The 26,222-nt window shown below is 38.3% G+C and overlaps 2 protein-coding genes across 11 annotated transcripts in view; both read right to left on the bottom strand.

Annotated features, from left to right (window-relative positions):
* gngt2b (guanine nucleotide binding protein (G protein), gamma transducing activity polypeptide 2b) overlaps positions 1-26,222 on the bottom strand; it is a 139,592-nt gene that overhangs the window by 105,822 nt on the left and 7,548 nt on the right. The window lies entirely within an intron of this gene.
* The window catches only part of tanc2b (tetratricopeptide repeat, ankyrin repeat and coiled-coil containing 2b), a 150,469-nt gene that overhangs the window by 81,287 nt on the left and 42,960 nt on the right, over positions 1-26,222 (bottom strand). For 2 of the 10 annotated variants that reach the window (XM_072455953.1, XM_072455952.1), the window contains exon 1: positions 14,464-14,998. The exons of the other annotated variants lie outside the window; for them this stretch is intronic. In XM_072455953.1, the coding sequence (XP_072312054.1) occupies positions 14,464-14,572 (109 nt within the window). In that variant the 5' untranslated portion in view covers positions 14,573-14,998. Of the gene's footprint in view, positions 1-14,463; positions 14,999-26,222 lie in introns of those variants that run through there. 10 annotated transcript variants of the gene reach the window in all.

Here is a 26,222-nt window from a genome sequence, read left to right on the forward strand (position 1 = left end):
GAAACGATTCTAATGCAAAGAGACAGACTTGATAAATGCTCTCTTAATATTTAAGTGCTAATTTATGCACTGTCTTTACATGGTAATGCATCCAAATAAAACTGAACACCTTGACTGATGCAGCACCACTGTATCTCACACAACAATTTCAACGACTGTGAGCCAACAAATAAGCTTTAGAACCATTACTGCTGGTGAAATGTACAATGTTTCACCTCAATGGTAAGACATGTGTGAGAGGTCATTATAAGTTACCGAGGTTTGAAGCAACGTGGACAAAACAATGAAATAACTGCCATCTAAAAGTTTCCAACAATTTATCTTCCTAATACATGTCTTTTTGCAGTAAAAATCAGTAAACAAAATCTTGGTGCAGTGGCAAGATGATTCAGGGATAAATATGGCAACAAACACTAAAAAGGGCCAGGATTTTTATGGAAGAATCAAAAACATCAAGAACGAACACTTGATAAGACACGATACATAAAGATGGAGCTAAAAAAACAAGAATAATTTTATATTTTTATAATAATGCAATGTAATAATATCTAAGTGGCAAATAAAATAATAAATCAATAAGAATAGGCATCTACATTAGTCATTATTCGCCAAATAACTGGTTAAAGGTTGAAACAAATATGAAATCCTTCCGGAATTAGAAGGTTCCACCCTACATAATTAACAATTAACTCCTAATATATTATGCCTTTGATAACAACAAGAGTAGCCTTCAAGTTCTATGTAATTTAAGATATGGAACATCATTCAGGAAACTCAAGATTATCTATAAATAAAATCAATGTTTATGTAGTATGTATTGTGGCTGTACAACAAGAAGAATGAAAAAGTGATTTGAATGACAGAATTAATAATAATCAACAAAATAAGCTATGTAAATGGGAAATCCTGGTTGTTTTATTGATTGGGAAACAAAGAGCTGACAACATCCAACAAATTATCCTTAGAGCAATCATAATGTATTATTTGTTTGGTTGTGCATTAAGACAAATAAAACTGAATCAATCTACAAATCAAGACGGTATAATCAACAAAATGCAAACAAATGCACAATGCTTTAGACCTTTATGATGTTTTTAGTTGTGCATAGTGACTGTACACTTGAGTGAAAAGATGATTTTCTGGTTTGAAAGGCGCGCAGCGTGGAGTCTGACGCTGTCACAGGATAAAGGGACAGAACACTCAGCACTGGACACGTTCAACTTAAAGGTCATTCTTTAAAGCTGCGATTTGTCACAAAGCAATGACGGACGGCTTCAAATACGACTGCGGCATCGTCAAGGAAAAAACGCATAATATTGTAAAGGTGAACAATAAGGTACTTATTTGTTAGGGATATATTTGGTCGTACCTGCGTTGCACCAATGAAATTTCCCCATGTGGGACAATAAAGGAATATCTTATCTTATCTTATCTTATCTTACTACTAATCTATATGTTCTGCAAAAATGTCATGTACCTGGTTTACGATTGTATGTAATGCACCTCGAGGAAAAAGATACATTAAGAAACAGATTTTTTTAAAGAATAAAAAAAAATACCGTATTTTCAAGGCTATAAGTTGCACCTTACATAGTTTTGGCCGGGGTGCGACTTATACTTATATTTATACTTATATACTTATACTCCAGTGCAACCTATGTATGTTTTTTTCTTCTCTATTATGCATTTTTTGGCTGGTGTGACTTATAGTCCGGAAAATACGGTATGTGCTTATGATTAGCAGAAATGTTGGATGAAAAGGTTTATTATGGCATGGTTCTTTTCATGCATTCTGGTTTTGTTCCATCATTCAATAACAATTAATACCGTTATTAATCTGCAGTTGCCATGAGCGCCGCCATTAATTGTGCCCTTCCCTTCTGCTGCTCGACGTTTGATAAATAATAAACATTACGCTGTGTCACTCTTAAAATAAATGAAAATTGTGCTCTTCCTTTTCGGTTGCACGATTTTGCACAGAACTGCCGATCTTGACCGCAAATAGGATATAAACAGATTACAAAGCTGCTTCTAAGCCGTCCCGGGAAAGGGTTGTTTGTTGTTGGTGCAGATGAACATTTTATTGGATGACTTTAACCTTTTTTCTTAAGAGGAGAAAGAGGAAGACGGATGAACATGCAGAGCCCAATCAAAATAATCTTATCACACACAGTATCAACAATTACCCTTCCATTTACAAACTCACTGGACAGCTTTAATTACGGACTATAATGAGTCGGTAAAAGCTTTGGACTATCGTAACATCATCTTGTATCAATGTCGGAGTGACGGCCAGGTCTTCGTTTCGTTCCCGCCTTTCGCTCTCATCGAGGTAAAGTGGTAAAGTGAGACTAGCTGTCGAGGTGGAGTAAATCCTTTCTCAATCCTAAATCCCGGGGAGTCCGGTGTTGTCGCACGGTGCCAGGCGAAGGATGGCACCGTGAGATGGATCGCAGGCGGCAAATCCACTTCTAATGAGCTTATGAATAAATATATCCTCTCTAGTGTGGCCGTGTGAGAAGGCACGTGAGAGCGGAGGAGAGGGATGCTATCGCGGTCTGGAGGTATCAAACTTTAGTGTCGACGTCCCTCTCGAGCGGTAAAGGATTTGAACGTAAGCCTGACTGTATGCAAATTGTTTGTGTTCTTAATGCAAAACATTTTTGAGCTTTTGACCAGGTTGTTTCTACAGTTGTAACAATATGCAAATCAGACAATGCAGACAGTGCAATAATAATTACAATATTAATTTCACGGTACCGTTATTGTTGAGAGGCAGAACAGAACTGCAGAATAAATTATACTTCTTTCTTTTAAAGTGCCTCGACAAGCCTTGGCTGCAAATGTTCATATTCCAAATAAATAGATATAAAAGTGCTTAAGAGGTTTTTTCTTCATTTTGTCTGCGCTGAACTTGAGCAAAAAATGGAAAAAGATCATGCTCTGTATTGTTCCCACTGAAGATGATATTTCAATATATCGTGAGACTTGCGATGATGTGATCACAATATTTCAGTTATTATGCAGTTTCACTCCTCAGAGTGAGCTTTAAGGGGCTTTAACCTGTTTTTTCCAAATAATATTTAATGTTAATGTTTTGTTCTGAATGCTCCGCAGTACAGTATTAAACTTAACTACCATTTAAATTACACATGGCTACGAAGAAAAGCAAGTACTGTTCAACTATAAAAAATATGCAGTAGTATTCAAGGGCAACGCTTGAAGTAAAACGTGCACTAATCCCATGAACAGACCTAAATTAATACAATAGCCTTGTTAGGATTATCATTTAAGTAAAATAAATAGTTACAATACTTAAATTTGGAATTCATCCTCTTAAACCACATAACAATGTTCTTATATATATCTAAAAATCCCCTTCTACAGCTCCAGCTCAACCTAAGCAATCCTCTATCACTGTATTAACTATCCCTCCTCCGTATATGTTCAAGTCATTACAATCAAGCCAAATGTATTGCCAGAACCAAGCACTCTTTATTACGATTCAAATTGTCTTCTGCTGGATACAGTGCAAATGATGATGGGCATTCACTTTCAGACACGACCTGCATTTTAAACAAGTGGCACGTTCTGAATACAAACTGGATTTAATTAGCTTCGACACAACCATTTTTCAGCAGGGCTTTGGTGCTCAGGTTTATTTTAAATACATAAGAAAATCCGCAAAACAACACTGATTACACATACACCAGATGCACAATGTAACTTTTCCGACCACCAGATGCTCTTTATGGAACTGTTTTGTTTTTCCACAATATTCCAGAATGTTTTAAAAGAATATCTTGAAAAACTCTGCAAAACAAGACCTTGGCCTGGTGTTCTCACCTACTTGTCACCGTGCAGATAATGCCATACAGTGGAACATTCTAGTTGAAGCAATATTACATTTCCATGGAGAAAACTAGGTGCCAAACCCTCCACTCGTCAAGTCACATAATTGTACCTTTGAGGGACAAATATCATGCATTATTTTGAATGTCATTTTCCTTTAAACGTACTCTTGAGTATCTGTCATCTCATGTTTTAGAACAAAACAAATGTTTTCATGTCACTCTGGGTTTTCCCACGCCCAGAATTTACTTTAGTTACTTTAGCTGCAGAGGGAATAACATAGGAGAGAGACATTCTCATGCAAGCACACAGTTGTGATGATTTGAGGCAGAAATGCTCAGAATGAGAATGATTTATGAGCTTAAAAACAAAACAGAAGATCTCAGAACCACGTCATAGGTAGAATATGATGTCGCACACTCGGAGGAAGAGGAATTTCTAAACAGGAGTGTCAATGAAGCTAATACAACTCTGGGTATAAGATAAGATAATCCTTTATTGTCCACACATGGGGAATGTTTTTGATGAGGGAAAAATGTAATTTCATGGTTAAATGCACACAAAAAAAAGAAGCCAATTTTGTATAATATGTGTCCTTTAAAACATTTTGGGCATGTTAATTCATAAGGGCACATTTTAGGCTATATTTTTATATTTTGTAAATGAAATTGCATTGCATATATTGTGGTATTTCGTTCTGGCAAAACATCCAAAAATACAAACATGAATGCCATTTTTATAGACCAGAGCATGTTCATTGCCTCAGTTACATGCAGCACTAAGCCTCTATACACACTGTACCGTTACACTTACCCACAACAATTAAGTGTCATGGACCAACCACAAGGGTTTCCATGGCAACAGCTCAGCAAAATCTTGAGTTCAGGTAAATAACACAGAGAAAGCCCTCCGTGGCGACGAAAGCTCCCAGTTCAAAACACATCTGCTTAGTAATCATATAACCTTTTGTACGAGCTTTACAGGAGAAATAAAGGTGATACTTTGCCTTTCAACAGAGCAGAGGCAATACTGCGAGATCAAATAATGTATTGTTATAGCTGCCTGGGTTTCAAGCCTACAATGAAGTATGCAGGAACAGGATACAGTCAGGTCAGGTAATATAGGGGGAGGAAGAACACGGCGACATATGGTGAATAAGTTCAGCAACACAATATAAAACAGAATACTTAGCAAGATAACATGTGTCTTGTCAGATAAGATGAATACATATAGGCCACTGGTTCCAATACTTTCAAACCCAAAAGACAGGTAGAGTACAAAGACAAAGGTACAAAGGCATGAGTACAAAGTCTTACACGGTTTATAAAAATACATCAGTGTATGTTTTCATGGGTTTCAGCGTGATGGGAATCTTGGACCGTTGCCACAGCGATGAACAATTAAAAAAAAAATGTAGTCTTTTGTATGGAGAAAAAGTCAAATTTGGAACTAAACTGGAACTAAACCTGGACTAGACAAGGACTCGAACAGGATCGAACCAAGTCTACCGTATTTTCCGCACTATACGGCGCACTACAGTCCATTCGACCGTTCATTGACGGTGCACCATATAATCCAGTGTGCCTTATATATCCTACCCTATAATTCCAAGCAGTGAAACCATTTCCAAGTCTGTATAAAAGACAAAAAACTAAATACAATAAGATTATGGTGCACATTATTGTCCTATAAAAAGTTTGCCCTCTGCATTGCACTCAGATTTGGTGACAGACGTTAAAAGCCAATTTGGGAAAGAAAAGTTACTCAGCAGTATCATTACATAGTTGGACTTTTTAAGCATTATCTCCAGGAAAAGCGGTGTTTGTTGGGAACAGAGAAACCCGCAGTGTGCTATTATTAGCCATGATAATGATTTGCTTACAAAACAGAGCAGTGGGTTGCATGCCACCTCAGTGCTTTCGAGCTGAGCAAACATATCCAGCTAAAAGACACACACAAAAACACACACACACAAAAACACACACACACACACACACACACACACAAAATGTCTCTTAAAGGTTTGCAAATATAGAGTTAAATCCGGTTTGCTCATTCAAGTCCAGTAGTGATAGGCGTGTATCAGGATGTTGATTTTCCCATGTCTGCTACAGCTGGGATTACATAAAACGACACTTACAGTCGGCAATGTAGATTTAGTTTGAGAGTCATTTAGGTTGGACGTGAGATACAGCTAAAGTATACAGAATATGGCTCTAAATGTATAATTTTCGGGCCATTTTGATGAATAATCAATATTTTGAGATTATTTTTCTCTTTTTTAACACAAATAAATTACAGTATTCAATTTGCACTAATTATTTTATGAAACTCCCAAAATATAAGGATTTAAAACCCTTGTTCAACCAAATTTTGTGAGATTTTAAAATTATATTATATTGTATTTTATTTTTTTATGTTTAAAAAAACGAAAAAAAAAGGAATGAGAATCCTATTTGTTTTAAAGAAAAAAAAAGACGATGTCCTTTTAAATTTAAACCGTTTTTATTTGTTCATAAATGTCTCGTAATTGTGTAATTTTTTTTTACTATTTGTGTGCTATTTTTCACTTCGCTCCAGGTCAAAGAGGTCTTTATCTCAAATGGTTCGCACCTGGTTAATTCATTAAGGTAAAAGATAGTTAGCTACTTAAGGTAAATACTAAAATACTAATATCTTAAAAATATTTTGAGATATTTAATAATATTATATTTGCTTCAAAGAAAACCATTCTAATCAGACCTCTATTAAATTACTTAACGAGATTACAACTGATGGCACGATCTCCATCAGTTTCTTTTATTGGTTATAAATACCCAGAGCGAACTCCTGCTGGGACTCAGGTCAAGGCTGATGCTATTATTATCTGTATCAAATGTGTCCTTGACTGTTTAGTGCCACAGTCCCTTTTCTTAAAGCTACAGTGATGACTTCTGCTGACCTGGTATTTCCCTGCAGCGCACGTTCACTGTGGGGTTTTAAATAAAGAGTGAATCTGTTTGAAAATCTGTTAGTGTTTGTTTAGTCCTCTGACCTTAGAAAGTGTCTGCCTGTGGAGTGGTTCAGCAGTGACGTCATATCTGTTCAGTAAAACACTAGCCTCATTCATCATTATAACATTTCAGAAGCAGGTAAAGATGACATTTCCAGGTCCATTGTGTCTTGTTTGCACTCAGCGCTGGTGATGTCTGCGTAATGTCGACTAGCGCTGCACAATACATCGAGTTGGTGCATTTATGAAATCATAAATACTGCAATTACTGGGATAATAGCTGAAAATTACAACATACTAAAAAAAATAAAAAATGACATTCTGACTTAATTTGAAAACAAACATAATTCATAGACTTTGGACTAAATGGGAATAATTTTTGTAATTTTATTTATGTTATTTATGCTCTCATGTTCCTTGTTTTGTGTTTGTTTATATTTCATAAAACAGTCTTCTCTCAAATATTTTAAACATATACTTTTAAACATATATCTTACTTATATCTAAACAGCAAATCAAATCTAGATATCAATATATTAAAAACTAATGTTAACGAAGAAATAGTGTAGTGAGATGAAAAGCATATCAACTACATTGGTATAAATACTTGTAATCATTATGTAAGGATTATTCCATCTCCAGTTCTGCCCCTGTTGATATTTATTTGTGGTAAAGTTTCATCTATGTATTATTTCTTATACTATTTAAAGTTAGCAAAAGTACCACAGTTTTTAAAGCATGAAAATGGAGAATACATGAACAGAATGTGATAGTTACACATTCATCTATAGCTTAGTAGTGACAATGCCCTAAGGAATATAGTGGTCTGTTTTTTTGCTATCAAAGTACGTGTTTTGGCCTTAGCCTATTATTATTATTACGTAAACTTCTGAAATGTTTAGTCTATTACATGCTTTTCCCAAAAAACACCACAAAGAGCTCCAATCATCAGGTGTGCCATAACATATGCTGTAACAGTAAAAATCATGCTTCAATCAATCTATCTACAATAAAAAGGCACAATAGTGAATGTGAAAACTGGCTTTGTGTAAATGAAATGGAAGCTGTTTGGGATTTGTCAGCCTTGAGCGCTCAAGCAGCAGTTCTCTCCGGTGCACAGGGCTCTGATGGGAAAATGCCACATCATGTTTGGTCAGTCTGGGTCATGGTCAAATTAACTGTGAGAATTCAGCTGGTAAAGCGCAGATAAGACAGCAAATCATTGGCTAAATAGATCTAAAACCCCACATAACCCATCAAATTAATAAAATACAGAAAATAATACAGATTCACACTGTTTAGATCTTAGCATTTGCAAGTATTTCATTTTCACTGTTGCTCATTTAAATAAATAAATAAATTCACGGATCAGCTAGCCATACCCTGTGACATGTAAATACAAATATACAAACAAATATTATTATCTAGTAATTTTTCAGCTTGTCCCGATAATCAATTCAATGTCAGTATAAATGGTGCTAAAACGTGCTTTTACTTAATATCTTAGTTGCGGTTCAAGTATTGCAAGAAAAGTGAATGGACAGTAGAATGAATTACAAAAGAGCAGGAAAGTCATGTTATATATTTGTGCCTTATGTTTCTATCTTTTCTATTGTCAATCAGCTTTTTCGCAGCCTTTTTAAACAGTTTTCATTATAGTAATATACATGGGATTCTAATTTAGCATATTTCCAAAATAACAATTGTGATGTCAAAGTTTCTATAACTCCTACCTCTTATTACACGTGTTCTTTGGTTTAATCCAAACTCCAAGAATGTTATGTAAAACCCTGCCTTAAAGCTATAGCTCTGGGCTAATGAGCACTCGCAGAAAAATAACTCCTCCTTTGACTCCATTTAAATTCAGACTGGGGTTACCTTAGCAGCTAATCCTCTCTAAGTTGCAGAATACAAATGTACAGCAATAAGAATGCATATTATTAAATCAGGGTTTAGAAAATTACGGATAATCCTTAGTTTGATTAAGCTTTAGTTTTAATCACTTAAATTAAATCTTATGATGATCATTTTTAACACATACGGTGCAGTTTTCTGGTTGATTCTTTTCACAGGGTTCAAGCTTTGCTCAATTGAATTAATAATACATGTCAAGATACACCCATACGACAGCGTTTTAAAAGGGATTTAGCCAGATAACAATACTGATAACATTTCTAGTTTAAAGCCCTTAGCTGTTCTTATGTTTATCTCAGCTTCATTTACTAAATAACAACAAATCATGACATGGACTGGTCATAAGCTTGGTATATTCTCCAACAAACTGAGCCAATTATAACTACAAAGGCAGCACGCTCCATTTACATGATTACTACACAGCTGAATGAGAAGCTTGAGTAAACATGAGGTAGTTGATCAAATACTGGTGGGAATCAAAGGCCCTATACTCTCAACTTACATAATGCCTCGTACAGTGTGTATTCTGTGTGTCTTTTCCCCCTAAATGCACCTGATATTATGTAGTATATGTTAGTTTAGATTAGAGAAAGAGTTCCCAAAGTTGGTTGAGTTGAGGTGGGGTTTGAAAGTGTTTGTATTTTTTTTTATCAATGTTTAGTTTGATTGAGAAGAATATACAGTAATGAAATATAATAGAAACGTTTTGCCACTTAATTATCACACTCCTTACATTTATCAGAGGGGATTTTGCCCTGAGAAGTTTGCGACACAATTCAGGCTGGTTCTAGTTGACCTTTTTTTGACCATGAAAATCTCACTGTGACTGTTGATCTCTGCCAGTTTGGGGGATAAAATTTGATGCTTTATTTCTATTGTTATTAGCCTTTAAACATCCTAATGCGTGCCTTTACTTTGGCATCTCCTGTTTTAGAACTAAAAACAAAATAATAATAACCACCGATATTACATTTGGATTGCTGCCTATTTCCAACACTCCAAACTGACCAATTCCACCTTGCAGCCAGTAAATAGCGCTACTCATCAGTTTTAAGATACACATTTCAGAGAATGTGCTGCCGGTTTATTTCTTGTACTGTTTTTGTACTGAGCATGAGAAGATGACAGAAAGTCACATAATGTGTCTGGCGATGATGTATGAACTTAAAAACAGCGGAGAAGATTCTCAGAGCTACGTCAAAGCTACGTCAGAGCCAAACCAGAACTACGTCAGAGCCACGCCAGAGCCACGCAGGAGGCACGCCAGAGCCACGCAGGAGGCACGCCAGAGCCACACCAAAGCCACACAGGAGGCACGCCAGAGCCACGCAGGAGGCACGCCAGAGCCACGTCAGAGCCACGCCAGAACCACACCAGAGCCACGCCAGAGGTACGCCAGAGGTATGCCAGAGCAACGTCAGAGCCACGCCAGTGCCACAAGCCACGTCAGAGCCACACCAGAGGCACGCCAGAGCCACGCTAGAGCAACGTCAGAACCACGCCAAAGCCAAGCCAGAGCCACGCCAGAGGCACGCCAGAGCAACATCAGAAACACGCCAAAGCCACGCCAGAGGCACACCAGAGGCACGCCAGAGCAACGTCACAGCCACGTCAAAGCCACACCAGAGCCACGTCAGACCCACACCAGAGCCACGCCAGAGCTACGTCAGAGCCACACCAAAGCCACGCCAGACCACGCCAGAGCCACGTAGGAGGCACGCCAGAGCCACGCCAGAGCCACACTAGTGGCACGAGCCACGCCAAGAGCCACACTAGTGCCACGCCAGAGCCACGCCAAAGCCATGCGCTATGGCTCCCTTATACAAATGAAAAAGCTTCATCCTTAATGGATTGAGGTGCAGAATATGTCTCTTGTTCTACCACATGCTACTCATTAATTTGTGTTTTCAAGGAATGGGAAGTTTACAAGCGGCCATGATTGTGTCTGATATTGTTTGATACGGAAAGCTTTCAGGGCAATTTCTAATTGGTGGTGGGCACAAAACCTTGTCTCTGAAAGCGGCTTTAGAGTGCTCTGGAAGCAGATCAAGAGGATGACGTAATTTCACTAATGGCAACACGATTTTCATCTGACAATCATTCAGAGAGCTCTGTGGGCAAGTAAGATGTTCAAGATTTCAAACTCAAAGAAATGTTGTAACTTTAGACAATTCCATCCAAGAAGAAGTAATGTAATGGGTTGTAAACAAACAAATATAAATAATCAAGATACTAAGAGGACAACATAAGCCTACAAGCAATTTGGTTGTTAGAAGAACATTAGAGACAGATTGAATGTATAGATTTCCAAATAATGCAAGGAAATGAATCCGAAACCTTGGTCTAAACTGGTTTGGTCTTATCAATGTAGCATTAGCATAACCTTAATTAACTAGCATAAGCTAATGGCTTTCATGATTGAGTTTAGCTAATAATGCTATCAGTCTAATTGGATGGAAGCATTAGTTTGGTGTCGTTAGCGGTTTACAGCGGTGTACAATCAAATGCAGTAAGTGGAATACACTTTTAAGGGGAAAATTAAATAAACATTGTCAAGTCTTTCACTCATGTCTGGAGGATTTGTTTTGGATGAGCCAAGACATTATAGTAAACAACTTTGATCGATTCCTTCCTTTATAACAAAATAACGAGTGTCCTTGTAATGTCCTTACGTATGCAAAAATTAAGTGAATATTTTAATATACAGGGGAGATTGACAGTGCTTGATTTATGAACCAAAGAACAAACTGTGTCCATTTGATACATTTTGGGTCGATCGGACACTTTTGTGATCGGCTAAGTCACAAGTGCTAAGCTAATATGCATGTAAACATCTACGCAGTCGCAGAATATCTCATGCCACTTCGAGGTCCGGGTTAAATGACGACAAGAAATCAATCAGTGCACTTTACGCAGGAGGTTGCTCCGTCAAATCCACTGTAGATCAGAAGTGTCTTACAATCATTTTGTCTGACAGCCAGTGAAGGGGACGCAATGGAGGGAAATTGAGCAATTATAAAAATCGATGAGAGCCAGACTATGATGTTTTATTTTCGGCTTTCAGCTTTCAGACTGGATCCCATCAAAGGAAGTCAAGTTTAAAAGTCTCGGCAAATTGATGAAGATAAGATCATTCAGTTGGGAGGGAGCAGGTTTGAAAAGTGTTTTCCTTTGTATTTCTGTGTATTTGACCCAAACTGCACTCACATGACCAAAACAGGAGTTTATACGAAACAACTATTTATAAAGTACAAGGAAACAGTGGATTCATAAGTAGGAAGGTGGTTTTATCTGAAAATTAACTAACTCACACCATGTTTTCTCCTTTCTGCGTAAGTCTAAAAAATCCAAATACAAACATTTATCCAAGACACTATCAACCAATGAACTGACTTAAAATCCTATAAGCATGACTTTCATTTTTGTTAAAAGTAAAGGAAGTACTATACTAGTAGTAGTATTAGCAGTTATTAGTTGAAATAAAACATATACAATTAAGTACATTAGTAACTTATCAAAACATGTTTGTATTTCTATTAGAGTGCAAAGCAGTAATGATAGTCAAAGTAGTTTAGTTTAGCAGTAAGACATTTTAGTCGAAGCCTAATCGTTGCGGTATAGTTTTGTGACATACTTCTCCTGGCAGAGTACAATCTAAAGACGTTATTGCCAAATATGAAATAGTGAGTACTTGTTTTCAGCGTTGTATCTACCACTCTGTACATACATTATATCTGTCATTTCCTGTCACACAGATATCTTTGGACCATCTATGAATAACGTCTAATGAATCATTGCTTGGCAAACTTGAACAGAAAAACCACAGGAGGTGCTCAGCATCAACATCAACATTGCTATAGGAACAGAAATCCTGCTGCTTCTTCAGGTAATTGTCAAAAACAAACGCTCCATAGACACTTCTAACTGATTTAATAAGAAATTATGAAAGTACTGGTATACAATGTGAGATTTAGTTGTTATGTGGCGTTGGAGGGACAAATGGTTGAATCACTAAAGAAGTAGGCTAGTGGTGGGTGTAGAGCAATGGGCACAGTGTTCAGGAAGAATACAGTCATTTTTATAAATGGAAAATGAACACATTTACGTTGCAATTCTTTGTTAATCAAATCACAGTCATAGCTCTCAAATAATAAACCAGGGAAAACTGGACACATGAAAATTAAACTGCCTTGCCTACTAAGAACAGACCAACATATGTAATAATGATGAGTTTGAACCCAATTTCACCCATAGCAGTTCTTTATGTAAAGACCAGTCCATTAAACTGGCGCTAGAAGCATTAACTGTATGATTTTTCTCTTTATTTGTAAATACTCTTTATCTGGAGGTTCAAAGTTGTTTTGTTTTACTTTAGTATGTTCAATTCTTAGAAAAAGAAAAGTTGAAAATAATCACTTAGAGGTCTAATTTTTGTCCAAAAAAAGGAGAAAAATAATCATAAGAGTTAAATGACCAGGGTGTCAAAAAGATTTGAATCTTGAAACCTACAAATTGGTAAAAAATCTATTTTTGTCACTTAGAAATACATTAACACACATCTTGTTCTACCAATGATAAGGTCCCCTCTGAAAGTGAAGTCATCAGACGTCCGTCATTGGCCATTGACTCCCTGAGTGACAGCTGACGAGGTAAGCACATCAGAGCCCTCTCCAGGTGGTGATGCTGAGGAGCAGTTTGGGAGTGATCACCTGAGACTGGCTACAACAGCTGCAGATGCGATGAGTGGAGAGTATGCCCGTGTTTTTCCTATCAGACATGGTTATTGAGACATTTTGTTCTGTTAACGCACCAGCTATAGCGGTCCCGGGGGAAGGAGCCGCCTGCAGCAGAGGAATTGGAGGGAGGGAACCACCTCTCAGCCACATGACAAGGTGATTCTGGTGCAACAACAGCAAGCGGTGGCTAAAGCTAGACGTATGCTAGCTATCTATGATGGTATTGTGATATTATCACAATGACAACAAGATGTAGCGTTAGCTAGCCTACGCTTTGTTCTTTACTTCAATTAAAGGCCAAATCCTACAAAGATGAAAATATTTAAGAGACATTGAGTGTTAATCGAGAAGCTCTTGACTCCATCTAGTGCTATAAAAGAGGTATAACAGATTACCTAAAAGATTCACAGTCAGGTATATTCTACAGCAATGACAAAACATGCCACATAATCGTAAGCAACGTGAGAAAGATTCAGAGAAATACTTATTGCTCTTTACACGATCTAGTGGATGAGATATGACTATATGCTATTACACAGTATGTGTTATATGAGGACTCTCTATAGGAATATAAAGCACACAAAAAACATGCAATATTTCTATCCCTGCTTGTCCCACGAACACATTTTCTAGAAGTTTGTCTTTTATAGGTGGGGTACACGCTGCATGATGATTAGTCACGGGACTGACACTCACTGATAAAGACTAACAAAGCAACATCATCTGCCCACAAATTGTTCTTTCATCTACACTGACGGATCAAAAGACAATTTCACTACAAATCACAGCTCCCCGTATCAATGTTAAAAATCTTTCAAATTCCTTTGATAGAAATCAGTTCCTTGCCCTCCTCCCGTAAGCCTGACAGAAACATCACTCAAAAGTCGACAAGAACTGAGTTAGAGCAGGTCTTAGAAGAGCAGCAGGTGTAGAGAGAGGGGATGCAAAGAGGGTGTGGCAAAGGCTCACCATTTTCAAACCAGATCTCGCATTCCTCCAGCCTGGGGTACAGCAACTGTCCTTGTCTCTCAAGAGGTACAAGCACTCCTTCCTCTCCTCTGTACGAAGACCAGTTCATCAAAAAACAACAAAAATAGTAAAAACTGGAAAAAAAAAGAAACGACGAACAACCTCTGACGGACTGGCAAGGTTCTTGATGTTTTGAGCCGGTGCTGCGAGCTCAGTCCAATCGCAGTAAATGATACGGAGCCAGGCGGATATGGCTGTGACAGGAAAAGCGTGGGTAAGGGAGGGAGGAGAGAGGAGGTAGGAGAGAGGAAACAAGGAAGCGAGCGAGAAACGCCAAACGCAGAAAGTACTGTGTCACTTGGGAACAGAGGTGACACTTTGGAGTTGTAATGGCGCCCGAACAGGTGACCAAAAGCACCCCCGAATACGCAAAAATCCAGAAGAGTCCAAAACAAACTTGTACGTCTCCGTCCGCAGCTTCCGCCCGCGACCGCATCAGCGTGTTATGTATAGATGTGCGAGAGAACAGGAGGAGGCTCAGGTCTTGCGCTCTCTCGCTCTCCGGTCGGATGAATGGTGCAGTGCTGCTGTTGTCATGGCGACGGCAGAGCGAGGGATAGGAGGGGGAGGAAGAGGAGGAGGCGAAGGGTGGGTATTGAAGGAAAGAAAATAGCATGAAACAGAAAGAAAGACGTGGAGGGAGGGAGGGAGGGAGGGAGGCTATTATTAAAAGGGTTCTTGTTTTTTTTTTATTTATTTTTTTTATTTCGTAAGACGTTGCTTTGGGATTGGCGAGCTCTAGCTGGTTTTCAGTAACCGCTACCAGATGCTTCTCAGGGGCATCTTTTTCCTGTCCTTGTTTTACCCTTGAAAAAGCTTTAGGACATCCACAGCCATGTTTTTGTAACGGGTATTTAGGGGCTCAAAACTCCCTCAAGGCAACAGTTTATAGTGTTGCCGTTTTGTTTTTGTCAGAGTTCATATCCGTTTGAAGTGGTTTTCATTAATCTCCTCCAGTCACACTTATTTCCCCCGAGTGGCGTCCCAAGATTTAAGGGGATTATGTACTTTTTGACATCTTAGAAAGCGGCTCCAGGTGGCAGTATCTCGTATATTATCAAAAGTAACAAAAGGGTGTAAAGCAAAACTCGCAATTACGTCAATGGGAAAACGGCATGAATCAGAGGACAATATTAAAGATTCCAGTGGTGGTCCAGCTTCTATTTAGAGGCGCAAAAGTGGTAAACAGAATTCTGAGTATTCCATTGGCACTTTTACAATGAAATAAGAATACAATTAAAGATTTGGGCGCGGTATTAACAGTCGAACATCAAGAGGTCAGGGATGGAAACCGGATCTCGCCTACCAATTACCGTTTGTTTTTGTTTTTTTTGTAACTGGGAAGGTCAAAAATCGAGTCTGATGTTAAATAAAACAAATGAGACAAGCCTTAATAAAGTCTGAATGATTCAGGTTAACCGCAACTTAATTACATAGTTATACGGCTGAATCATTCGTTTATTATGAATTAAGTTTTTGCTTTATGCTTTATTAAGGCAGATTCATGTGTCGTTATTATAAAGTGGTACAAAAAATACTGATTATTTTATTTATTACTTAGTATTACTTGATTGAAACCAAAATCACTGGTACAACCAACAATATTCTTCCTTCTGCCGGCATAATTCTATTACCGGGGTTTAATAGTTATTACTAACATTTCCCAGTCAAAAATCCAAAGTATTACCGTCTCTCTAGCCAAGACCTGAACTTAAATTACCCAACCTCTCCTACAAATATAAAAAAAACGCTTGAGGGGGGCAATTCAAGCTTGAAAATGTGTGATATGTAATATAATGGGCAGTGAAGCCGAGCAGAGTCTTGTCAACAACATGTAGGATAATCCTGTGAAAATGACACGAGGAGGAGGCTGATCACATGCCTGGCTCTGACTGCAAGACACCATTGTCATTATAATGAACAGAGATAGGTGGTTGCATAAGTAAGCGTGCATGAAGCCAGATGCATTAATAGCACCTTTTTGTAGAGCTTGTGCCTTAGGTGTAAAGATTTAACATTGAGAAGAGGAAAGACTGAAATGCCATCTGGAAAGGGGACTTTAATAACACTGTGAATAGTGCAATGAGTATTTCTATGGGTTTTAGGCTTTCAATATGTGTGTAAAAGCCTTAGACAGCGTTTAAAGACACATACAGGCACTGGTAAACCGATAGTAAAGATGTCTTAAAGGCAACAGAACACTCAATCCGACGGGTTTAAAAGAGCAATCACTAGTTCATCTGGGATTACAGAGATTTAGGACACATCAAAGATTGCTGTTTTGGGTTCACTGGTTGTAGTTGCAATTGTAGCTGGTGAAAAATGTGGGTTGTCAAAAAAAAAAAATCAATAAAAATCAATACCCAGATGATAATCAATACTAAAATTAAACTAGATGCCGATATTGTAACACAAAAACACAAATGGGACGAAATTTGACCCTTAATTAATACTTCTAGAATGGTCTTGATCCATTTCAGTTCTAGTATAAAGACCACAAGGCAATGTTACAGAAATAAACTAATAATGTGTGTTGAAAATGGCATTATATTGTATTAAAAGTAGTTTTGTTTTTTATTAATTTAAATATTTTATTGTATTTTCCTGTAGTCTTAACCTTAGTATCAAAATAGAGCTTAAAGTTTTTTCACAATGACAAAACTATATGCAATATCAAATTATCAATGAAAACCGTTGTAGTTAAAAGCTTATTTTCTAAAACGTGTAATGCACTGTATATGAGCCACCATCGTCATAGACAATTCATGCAACCAAACAAAACGCTGGAGACAAAGCACTCGAAATGATGCATTATCTTTGCAGGAAGTCAGACTCTGCAGACGAAGATTATCTGTGTATTGGAGCTTTTATCACTAACAATCTTGTCAGTTAGTTTGAGGCGGGCCAAAGTCTTAGCCTCATCTGCTTTCTTGTGGACAATTGCCTTACTTAATTAGCTGCATGCATCAATAGTGCTTCTTCCTATGGTCGAATGAATGTACAGAACTTCTGAACAAAGCAAAAGGAATGCAGCAAAATGACATTGAAAACGATTTTTTACAAACAAATCTTTCTGTATTCATGCAAAGTGTATGGATGAAACAATATACCACTTTTCTTTTCATTTCAAGACACATCTTTGTGAGTAGTCTAGGAAACTATTAAAAACCAAGATAGAAAATCTAAATTCTTATCATACTTATAGTCATTCTGAAATGTCCACTTCAGAACAACCTTTATGCTTGACCATTTTAAGTATATTTCATATGTTTTACAAGTTTGTGCTATTACATTATACAGGTATATTAAAGGTGGTATGGACGATTTTTTTCAGCAAATTTTTTAATCATATTTCCTCGTGGCGTGGATAAATCATTTGTCCTGCCACGTATCAATCATAAAATGCACCTATCGTTCACCTACAGCCGCGTGCGGTTCGTCCCCACGTTTCCGCGTGCTTAAGCGCATGGATCTATCATAATATAGTTCCCTCAGTGTACGGGGCAAAATGAAGACGGAGAAAGACAGTTCAAGCTGACGCAGAAGTGGACAGAAATCTACGGGAGACGAGAGATGCGATGCGATCCGTTGCGCTAATAAACAAACGCACGTGTGTGTTGTATCGGTCCGCACGGGGGAGTGGCATGTGCACTTCCACCTGCGTTGTCAAATTGCCGAAAAATCGTCCATTGCGCCTTTAATTTATATCACATAAGGAATATATGCAACAATATCTTTTTTATGATTTACATAATATTGACAAAACACAGTGGTTGCTGTTACTTGTTTTCACTTGGAAATAAATATTGTTAATTTAGCAAACCCAAGTGACCACTCTTAAGGCATTAAATACACACTATATTACTTTTACCTGTGCTTTAACCCAAGTCTCTATTTTTACTCCAGACGGTGAAGCAGTCGCATTATGAAACAATTAGTTTTGGACCGACTTGAGACAGCTCTGACGGCAGATAATGACAATAATTGAGGAACAATTTTGTGAAGGTGCGGCGCAGAGTGGAGAGGCGTGGAGATGGAGACGTCCCAAATGTCACTTTGAATAATTCACACGGGGCAATGGAGGGCATAGACGGGAGGGCGATGGAAACGTCCCAAACAGACTGCAGAAAAGAGCAGACACGAGGGCACAGTGTTTCCTCAACCATTGAATAGGCAGGGCACCCCCCGTCCTGTCAATCAAATTATGCAGCGCAAATCACCGATCGTCAAAACAAGTGTCTTTACTAAACCCGTTCTGCCATAAGAAACCAATGTTTTCATAGAAATCCAGACCGTATTTTCTCTCATGCTTCGCCGCCTAATCCAGTCCGTGAATCCCACTGACCCTCTCCATGTTTTGCGCCTCTGGGGCTCCGACGCGCTTTCAGGGAGATCCATGGGACGGATGCAGAAACTGTCCCATCTCAAGAATAAGTTAGACTACAGTAAGGGGACAATAATAAAATAATTCATGCTTACTGGCAATTTGTGGTGGACAAAATGCAAGTAAAACCTAGCCGTTTAGCTAAAGCTGTTAGCATTATTTGTTTCGCAGATGAATTGAGAAGTGCATGGGCTAATGTAAAGCAGTGAGTGAACAGAAAGTACATTGTATCAGTGTTTAAAGAAGTTGTGCTGAAAATATTTCAATAATTCCTTCAGTACTTGAGTGTCATTCATGCAGAAATGTCTTACAAATTCCCAGACTGCCTAACATGTTTATAAAGCCTTTTTATTATTATGTACATATATATATTAATATGGACATTTTAACATAACAATGCAAATAACCCTATAGGCCAATATCATGGTCAACCGGATGCACATACACCTGCTGCATACCAGTAAACCTGGGGAAACATTGGAATGGTTGTCGACAATTAAACTCAAGGGAAACAAAATTGATTGTTGTAATAATCATCAACAAATGTACTGATCGAATAGTCGTTTTCTGTTCTATTCACGGACGCCAAAACACACAAGTGGTGAGAGGAAAGGTTTTATAACCAAGAAGAAGCAGGAATTACACCAAAAGACACAGAAAACACGTACATTTAGTGTTTTTGTCTTTAAGAATACAACATCACAATGACCTTAGCGGCTGCACTTTAACTTCATGTGGGCTGACTGATTTTGTAAAAATCTAAAATTATATATAGCAGACAAAAGCATGTCCTCTTTAAAGTAGAAAGTATTTAAAGACAAAATGGTAACAACAGAACTAGTTCCTCACTTACCTAAATCATTCCAAACATGAATAATTATTCAACACAGTGCATTTATAAATACTTTTCACAACTCTCTGTCACAGTAAAGCTACGACTGCTTGCTGCTGTAGCATGCTAACAGCTTCACAGAGAACGAACGCTCTATAATTACATGCAGAGAGCGCATAATGGACTCATTTTCTCCCGAATGCTTTGACAATAAATCTGTACTGGGGCTAAACAGATTTTACTTTATAAAACAAATGTAGTGCATCCCCTTAAACACACAAACACTCATTATATTATTTTATTACTTTTATCGCTATTGATATATGGCAAGTAAGTCAAGTGTATGTACATTTGCCACGTGTTTTTCCTCCTTTCTCCTCCAGCAGTCAGACGTCGAACCTCCAACAAAAGCAGTATCCAAATCTTGTGTGTGTTTCAAAGGATTCTTTAAATCCACCCACACGACACGCTGACAAGACACTTATGCTCGTTATTTACTTTGCTAATCCCACCATCCTGCAACATCTCAGCGAGCGTCATGTGACCACTACAAGCACTAGAACGGCACACTCAAAATCGGTACAGAAAAACGATGGATTCCTCACGTTATTGTAATTATTATAGGGAGAAAGTGGCAGTCTACGAGGGCAGAGGTAATTGTATTGATTGGTAGCACTAATAAGGAGAAAAGCAGCGTAATCTGGGTAGAGATGTAGGAATAATATAGCTAAACGTTTCAAAGTGGAGCGGCGCTAATCAATCAACAGGGGGCGATAGCTCTTAGCGGGTTCTAAACTTGAGGAGGAAAAAAAGCGATTATTAGAGAACAAATAAGCAATCAGTGATTACAGTTCAAAGCAATCAGACAATGATGTGCGTGAGAAGGACCAATCACGGGCACTTTAGACAATAGCAAAATCAAATAGGGGAAAATATGAAGGGAGATAGAGGAATGGAAATGCATCTTAAGTTCTTTATGAAGCAGTGGAGTATTCATTTAAAGAAATTATACATGATTACAAGAGTCATTTACCCGCTCGTAGAAGGTATTACAAGTTAAAGTACAGCAGCCAGACAGACTCTTTAATCCGTCCAGTCAAAACATGGATTAAAAGATAGTCATTTCAAAACGGTATCACAGGTAATACTTGACATCTCTTTGCCACTCATGTATCACTAAAAAATCTGGCTCAACGCGCACCTCTGATTGAAAGCGGTTTGGTTCTCATTGTTGGGGAAAAAGAAGTATATCAATCTATGCAATTGGACACCTCTGCTGAGACCTCGATCCCTTCACGCAATCATGAATATGTAATGACGCGACACAGTATTGAACCTTCCTGTTAAAAATGCTCTGGTACATCAAGATTCAAGATTGGCCTTAGAGATCTTGCACGATATTGCATAAATATCAAAATAAAATATCACTTTCCTGTCAAATATAGGCTATTGAATCTATTATTTAATTAATTTCATGTCATCTTTATTAAGGATACAAGTGCAGACAGATATGCCTAAGGGCAAAAATATATTTATATATATATAAATATATTTCTTGGCATGTTTGGCGGGCCGGATTATAAAGACAAACGGGCCGTATGTGGCCAGCGGCTGTAGTTTGCCCATCCCTGCTCTAACCATTCCCATGTTTTATTTGGAAAATTCTTTCATTCTTATTTTTAATATCAACTTGTATTTTTCTTGATGAGCTCATTTACCAGACATGATGAAACATGTCAGGTAAATGAGCTCATCACTTCCGTCTAATGAGAAAAAGAAAAACCCGTTCCCATCTTCTTTGCCAAAACAATACAAAATACTTGATTTTCAAGAACTTGCAAAGTGTGTTTAAAATCTCTAATCAACCTCAAACACCTCACATTTACACTACAAAATCAAATTTACATGGAAAAGAGACATTTAACATTCACCCTGACTCTTGAAGGCCTTTTTGAGACAGTTTGAGTGCACTTCAGTGGCATCCTTTGTGCTGTGCAGCCGCCTACGCTGACCCCTAAAGCATGTGCGCCCCCCCCCCCCCCCCAGAGAGGCTCCATGCAGACAGCGGGGATTAAATCAGAAACGCAATGATTCGCTAAAAAGGTCAAGTCTTTCATAACGTCTTCACTCAATCACAGCCCTGAGGTCGGGAAGAAAAACAACACGTAGGCAACACCACGTCAGTCTGTTTCCCCGAGGCTCGGAGGGGCACCCAGCGGGGCACAGAGGCAAAGAGGGGCCAGTTGGGGGGATTAAAGGACTAACCTGGGCAGGGGAGGTTTCAATGGGGGTTCTAACTTGCCAGTGCTGCAGAATATTGACTCACAAATGCAGCAGTTAGTATGCAGTATTTGTATATAGAAGTTGATTTTACATTTGTGTGCGATACTTGAACCTCAAAGAAAACATTTACAGGTACAAATTAGCATAGTTTTTGATGCGTTACAAACATATAATGATTATTGTTATTAGCATGCTTAAAAAAAAATAATAATATATTCAATATCGTCCACCACGTTTCGCAGCAACAGTGGCACAGTCGTTAAGTGACTACAGATTCAGTCGTACTTCTTTGTGTTGCCTGTTGAGAAAAATACCTTTTTTATAGTTTTATAGTTGAGTTATTGGTGTTATAAAGGTTTTATTTGGACAACTGTAGAAAGGAGAAGACATGGAGGTATAGCGGGAGATTTTGGAAGGAATTGAAAGTTTATTTATTCAATTCTAAAGGCACTCTATCTGATTTTTACAGGCGATCCAAGATATTCCTCTAGACTTTCCCAGCGCATTCCTCACATCCCACTTATTCACTGCAATGAGTTTATGAACGCTTTTCACAACATTTGCCTTACTTCCTGGTTTGCCAAGTGTAAAAATGGTTCATAATTAGATGCAGACAGCACACATCGGCCTCATTTTGATCCTGTAAATGCCTTTACAATATATCTGTACTGGGGTAAAACAAATGTGACTTGTGTACGTGAAATAAAATCGGGTACAATCTCTTTAAAATAGCGGAACCTTTCTTACACATTGACATCTCTTCTTTTGCTGTCCGCACAACCTCTTCTTACATACACATTTTTCACAGTGTCAGCCAATACCTGTAAAACCCTGTTACCTTCTCTACCCTCATGTGCCCTTTGTCATCCATGTCAACTCATGGAGCGCTCTCGAGTGCCACTGGAGCAGATCGGAGCAGGTGTCTAATCCCGGCGTTCTCACCCTTTAATTAATTCTGCCCTATCGCCACTTCCTGCGCAGCGTGACACAGGGCTGAGTTGGTGGTGTGACATCACAAGACACTGCCCACTCCATAGACTCCAACTGTAGACAATGACAGTGGAGCAGAGGTTCCCGAATAAAGTTGAATATGTTGGAGTTTCATGCAAAAAAATAAAGCATCATTATGAGAGTCTTTCACCATGTATAGTTTTATCGATGGGTTAGGTATAGTTAGGTAGTGTTAGCCTTGTTTACACTTCTACACTGAGAAAATGCATTTTTATTAGATCTGTGCAATTAATCACATTTTAATCGCAAACAGGAAATTTTTACTTTTTTAATGTTAAATTATGCTAACTTTCTATGTAGAATACAAAGAAAAGGTTGACCGACCAGTCAAGACAGGAAGCTGGGCCTTCTCACAATTGTTGCAAGTTCAATCTTCAGGCATTTAAATTACAAATAATTCAATTGAAAGTATTGTACATTGGTATAGTTGGATTGTAACAGCCAAAACAACCAAAACCTCGGGAAGGATTCTGATCACTGTGGTTCAAAATACTCATGCCAACAGACTCTTCAACTAAAGTGTAAAAATGCATCTTTCATGAAGATGTACAAAAACAAGGTTGTACACCACAGAGCAGGGTTTTGAGCTTGAGCTGAGCCAAAATGGCAGGTGTAGAAAAACTCAAAAGACTATAAACCAGCGCAAGCTTCATTTCCAGTGCAAAAACACATTTAAAATGAGCATCAGAGCAACTAAAATGCACAATTATACAAGATGTGCATGACAAACCTGGGTAATGGTGCATGTTAATGGCGTAATAATGATGGTGTGAATCTCCACAGAAAACAATGAGCCACTAAAGCTACGAAAGTGAACAGGTCAAGAATAACAGATCCAAACAGGCAGTAGCTTTTGGCAGCTCCAACCTGGGCTCAATGTCCTACTTATCCTTAATTATTACAAGATTGAAACTAAATAATGTGATATCAAGTAACATATTCAGAATAATAATCTGTTAAAAGAGAAATTCATTATTAAAGGTCTGCAGTGACCTTTCTGGTGGGAAATGTGTTTGCTTTAATTGGAATGCTCCACATAATTTTAATTATTTATCTCCAAGGAGACACGCAGGTGGAGCCACCAAGCCAATTATAGGTCATATCTGTGGAGAGGTGGTGCCACTCACAGTAAGAATGCATGCTTTGCAAGGTATTTTTTAGCAATAAGAACACCTCTAAAGCTTATTGCCGTGTGATGGTTCCCCTCTTGAAACGTTACATAGTGCACCTTTAAAGGAACCGTATGCAGCCTGCATGCACTTTTACTGTTTAAAACAAGGAGCTAAGGAGATCTGAACATATTTACCTTGTATCTGTGAAGACAGATAATTTATGTTTATTTTACATAGAGTTCCTTTTACAATTTGAGCATTAAGACAGTGGGAGAAAACTACGGACACCCATATGAACATATAATCTACCCTTATTCTGAACACCCAGACAAAAAGTCTAAAAGTTCTAATGGTCCACAGGAGTCAAGCTGCATTGTACTTTTGTATGTTGTCCTGGGTAAGTCCTGGTCAGTTAAAGCTTAGTTATAGCTTAAGGTTACAGGTTACAAGGCGTTAGTCCAGGTTTAGTCCTGTATCTGTGTCTGCAATAGAATGAGATGAGTTTATTATACTGTGTACTGTGTATACTGATTTATAATATGATATTTTCTTTGTTGCTCAAAGTAAAATAAAACTTATAAACAAATCAATTGTTTTTGCTGAGCAATAGGAAGGTAGCCACCAATACAAGACAATACCAGAAAGAATTTATGCAGGCATTTTCAGGTATCCACTCTTCCTAGAACTAGGTATTTGAACACAAAAGCATAAACCCACAAAAGTCTGACAGTTCGGAAGCAGAAACAAGAACAAAATTAAACCTGTCTTTGTCTAAAATCCATTTCATGCCCCAAACTTACCCCCTCGTCCCACTACTACACACACTCATACCCAGATAAGATGTGTTTTCCTGTTAAATCTACACTTTTGGAGCAGACACGAGAGGCATATAAATGATTCTGTCTGAAGTCAAAAGCACAGGCCCAAGAGCAAAATCAAGAGCAGTTAATGATGTGTGCTGTCTGTGAAACTGGTGCACCCTAGTGGTGAGTTTTAAATCAAGCTTCTAAAGACCGATACCCACCCACTCAGCTGCTGTGTGGAGGCTGCACAGATACTGGAGAAGAGCGGAGCACTCTCCATGCCTCACTGCTTATTCTGAACACTCAAAACACCTTAAAAAGACTGCCGTGCACTACAGTCAACCAACAGTGGTTTAGTCCTGGTTTAGACCTGGTTTAGTCCTGGTTTAGTCCTGGTTTAGTCCTGGTTTAGTCCTGGTTTAGTCCTGGTTTAGTCCTGGTTTTGTCCAGGTTTGGTCCAGGTTTGGTCCAGTGTTGGTCCTGGTTTTGTCAAGGTTTTGTCCAGGTTTTGTCCAGGTTTGGTCCAGTTTTGGTCCTGGTTTTGTCAAGGTTTGGTCCTGGTTTTGTCCTGGTTTTGTCCAGTTTTGGTCCTGGTTTTGTCAAGGTTTGGTCTTGGTTTAGTCCTGGTTTAGTTCTGGTTTAGTTCTGGTTTAGTCATGGTTAGGTTCTGGTTTAACCCTTGTTTTAGCCCTGGTTTAGTCCTGGTTTAGTCCTGGTTTAGTCTTGGTTTAGTCCCGGTTCAGTCCTGATTTAGTCCTGGTTTAGTTGTGGTTTAGGCATGGTTTAGGCATGGTTTGATTCTGGTTCAACCCTTGGTTTAGTCCTGGTCCTAGTTTAGTCCTAGTTTAGTCCTGGTTTAGTCCCGATTTAGTCCTGATTTAGTCCTGGTGGATTTTGGTTACAGATTACATGTGTGTCGCGTTTGCCCTGGTATTTTCATGGTTGGTTAATGTTCTTGCACAGGTTACAGGGCTTAGTCATGGTTAAGACCCGATTTATTTCTGACATAGTCCTAAACTTAAATTTTCTTACTTACAACAAACTCATTTAGAACTCCTTTGACAAACGTTCTGTTGTTGTCAAATCAAAATCTCAAATCTCGTCCAAAACAAATATTTATCACAACCAAAGCAGCAAAGCAAACACGTCACAGCCCCACATTACAGTAAAGGACCCTAGAAAAGTGCAGAAGGAAACGATTAGCTGTGCAAGATAAAGGGGATAAGGAGCTAGGAGAGAGGCCAGCGCTGACCACGAGCATGAAGCCCATCAGC

Source organism: Eucyclogobius newberryi, unplaced genomic scaffold (genome assembly GCF_026437365.1).
Source record: "Eucyclogobius newberryi isolate DKJ021-1_F unplaced genomic scaffold, fEucNew1.0.hap1 SCAF_20, whole genome shotgun sequence".
In the NCBI taxonomy this organism is placed as follows: domain Eukaryota; kingdom Metazoa; phylum Chordata; class Actinopteri; order Gobiiformes; family Gobiidae; genus Eucyclogobius; species Eucyclogobius newberryi.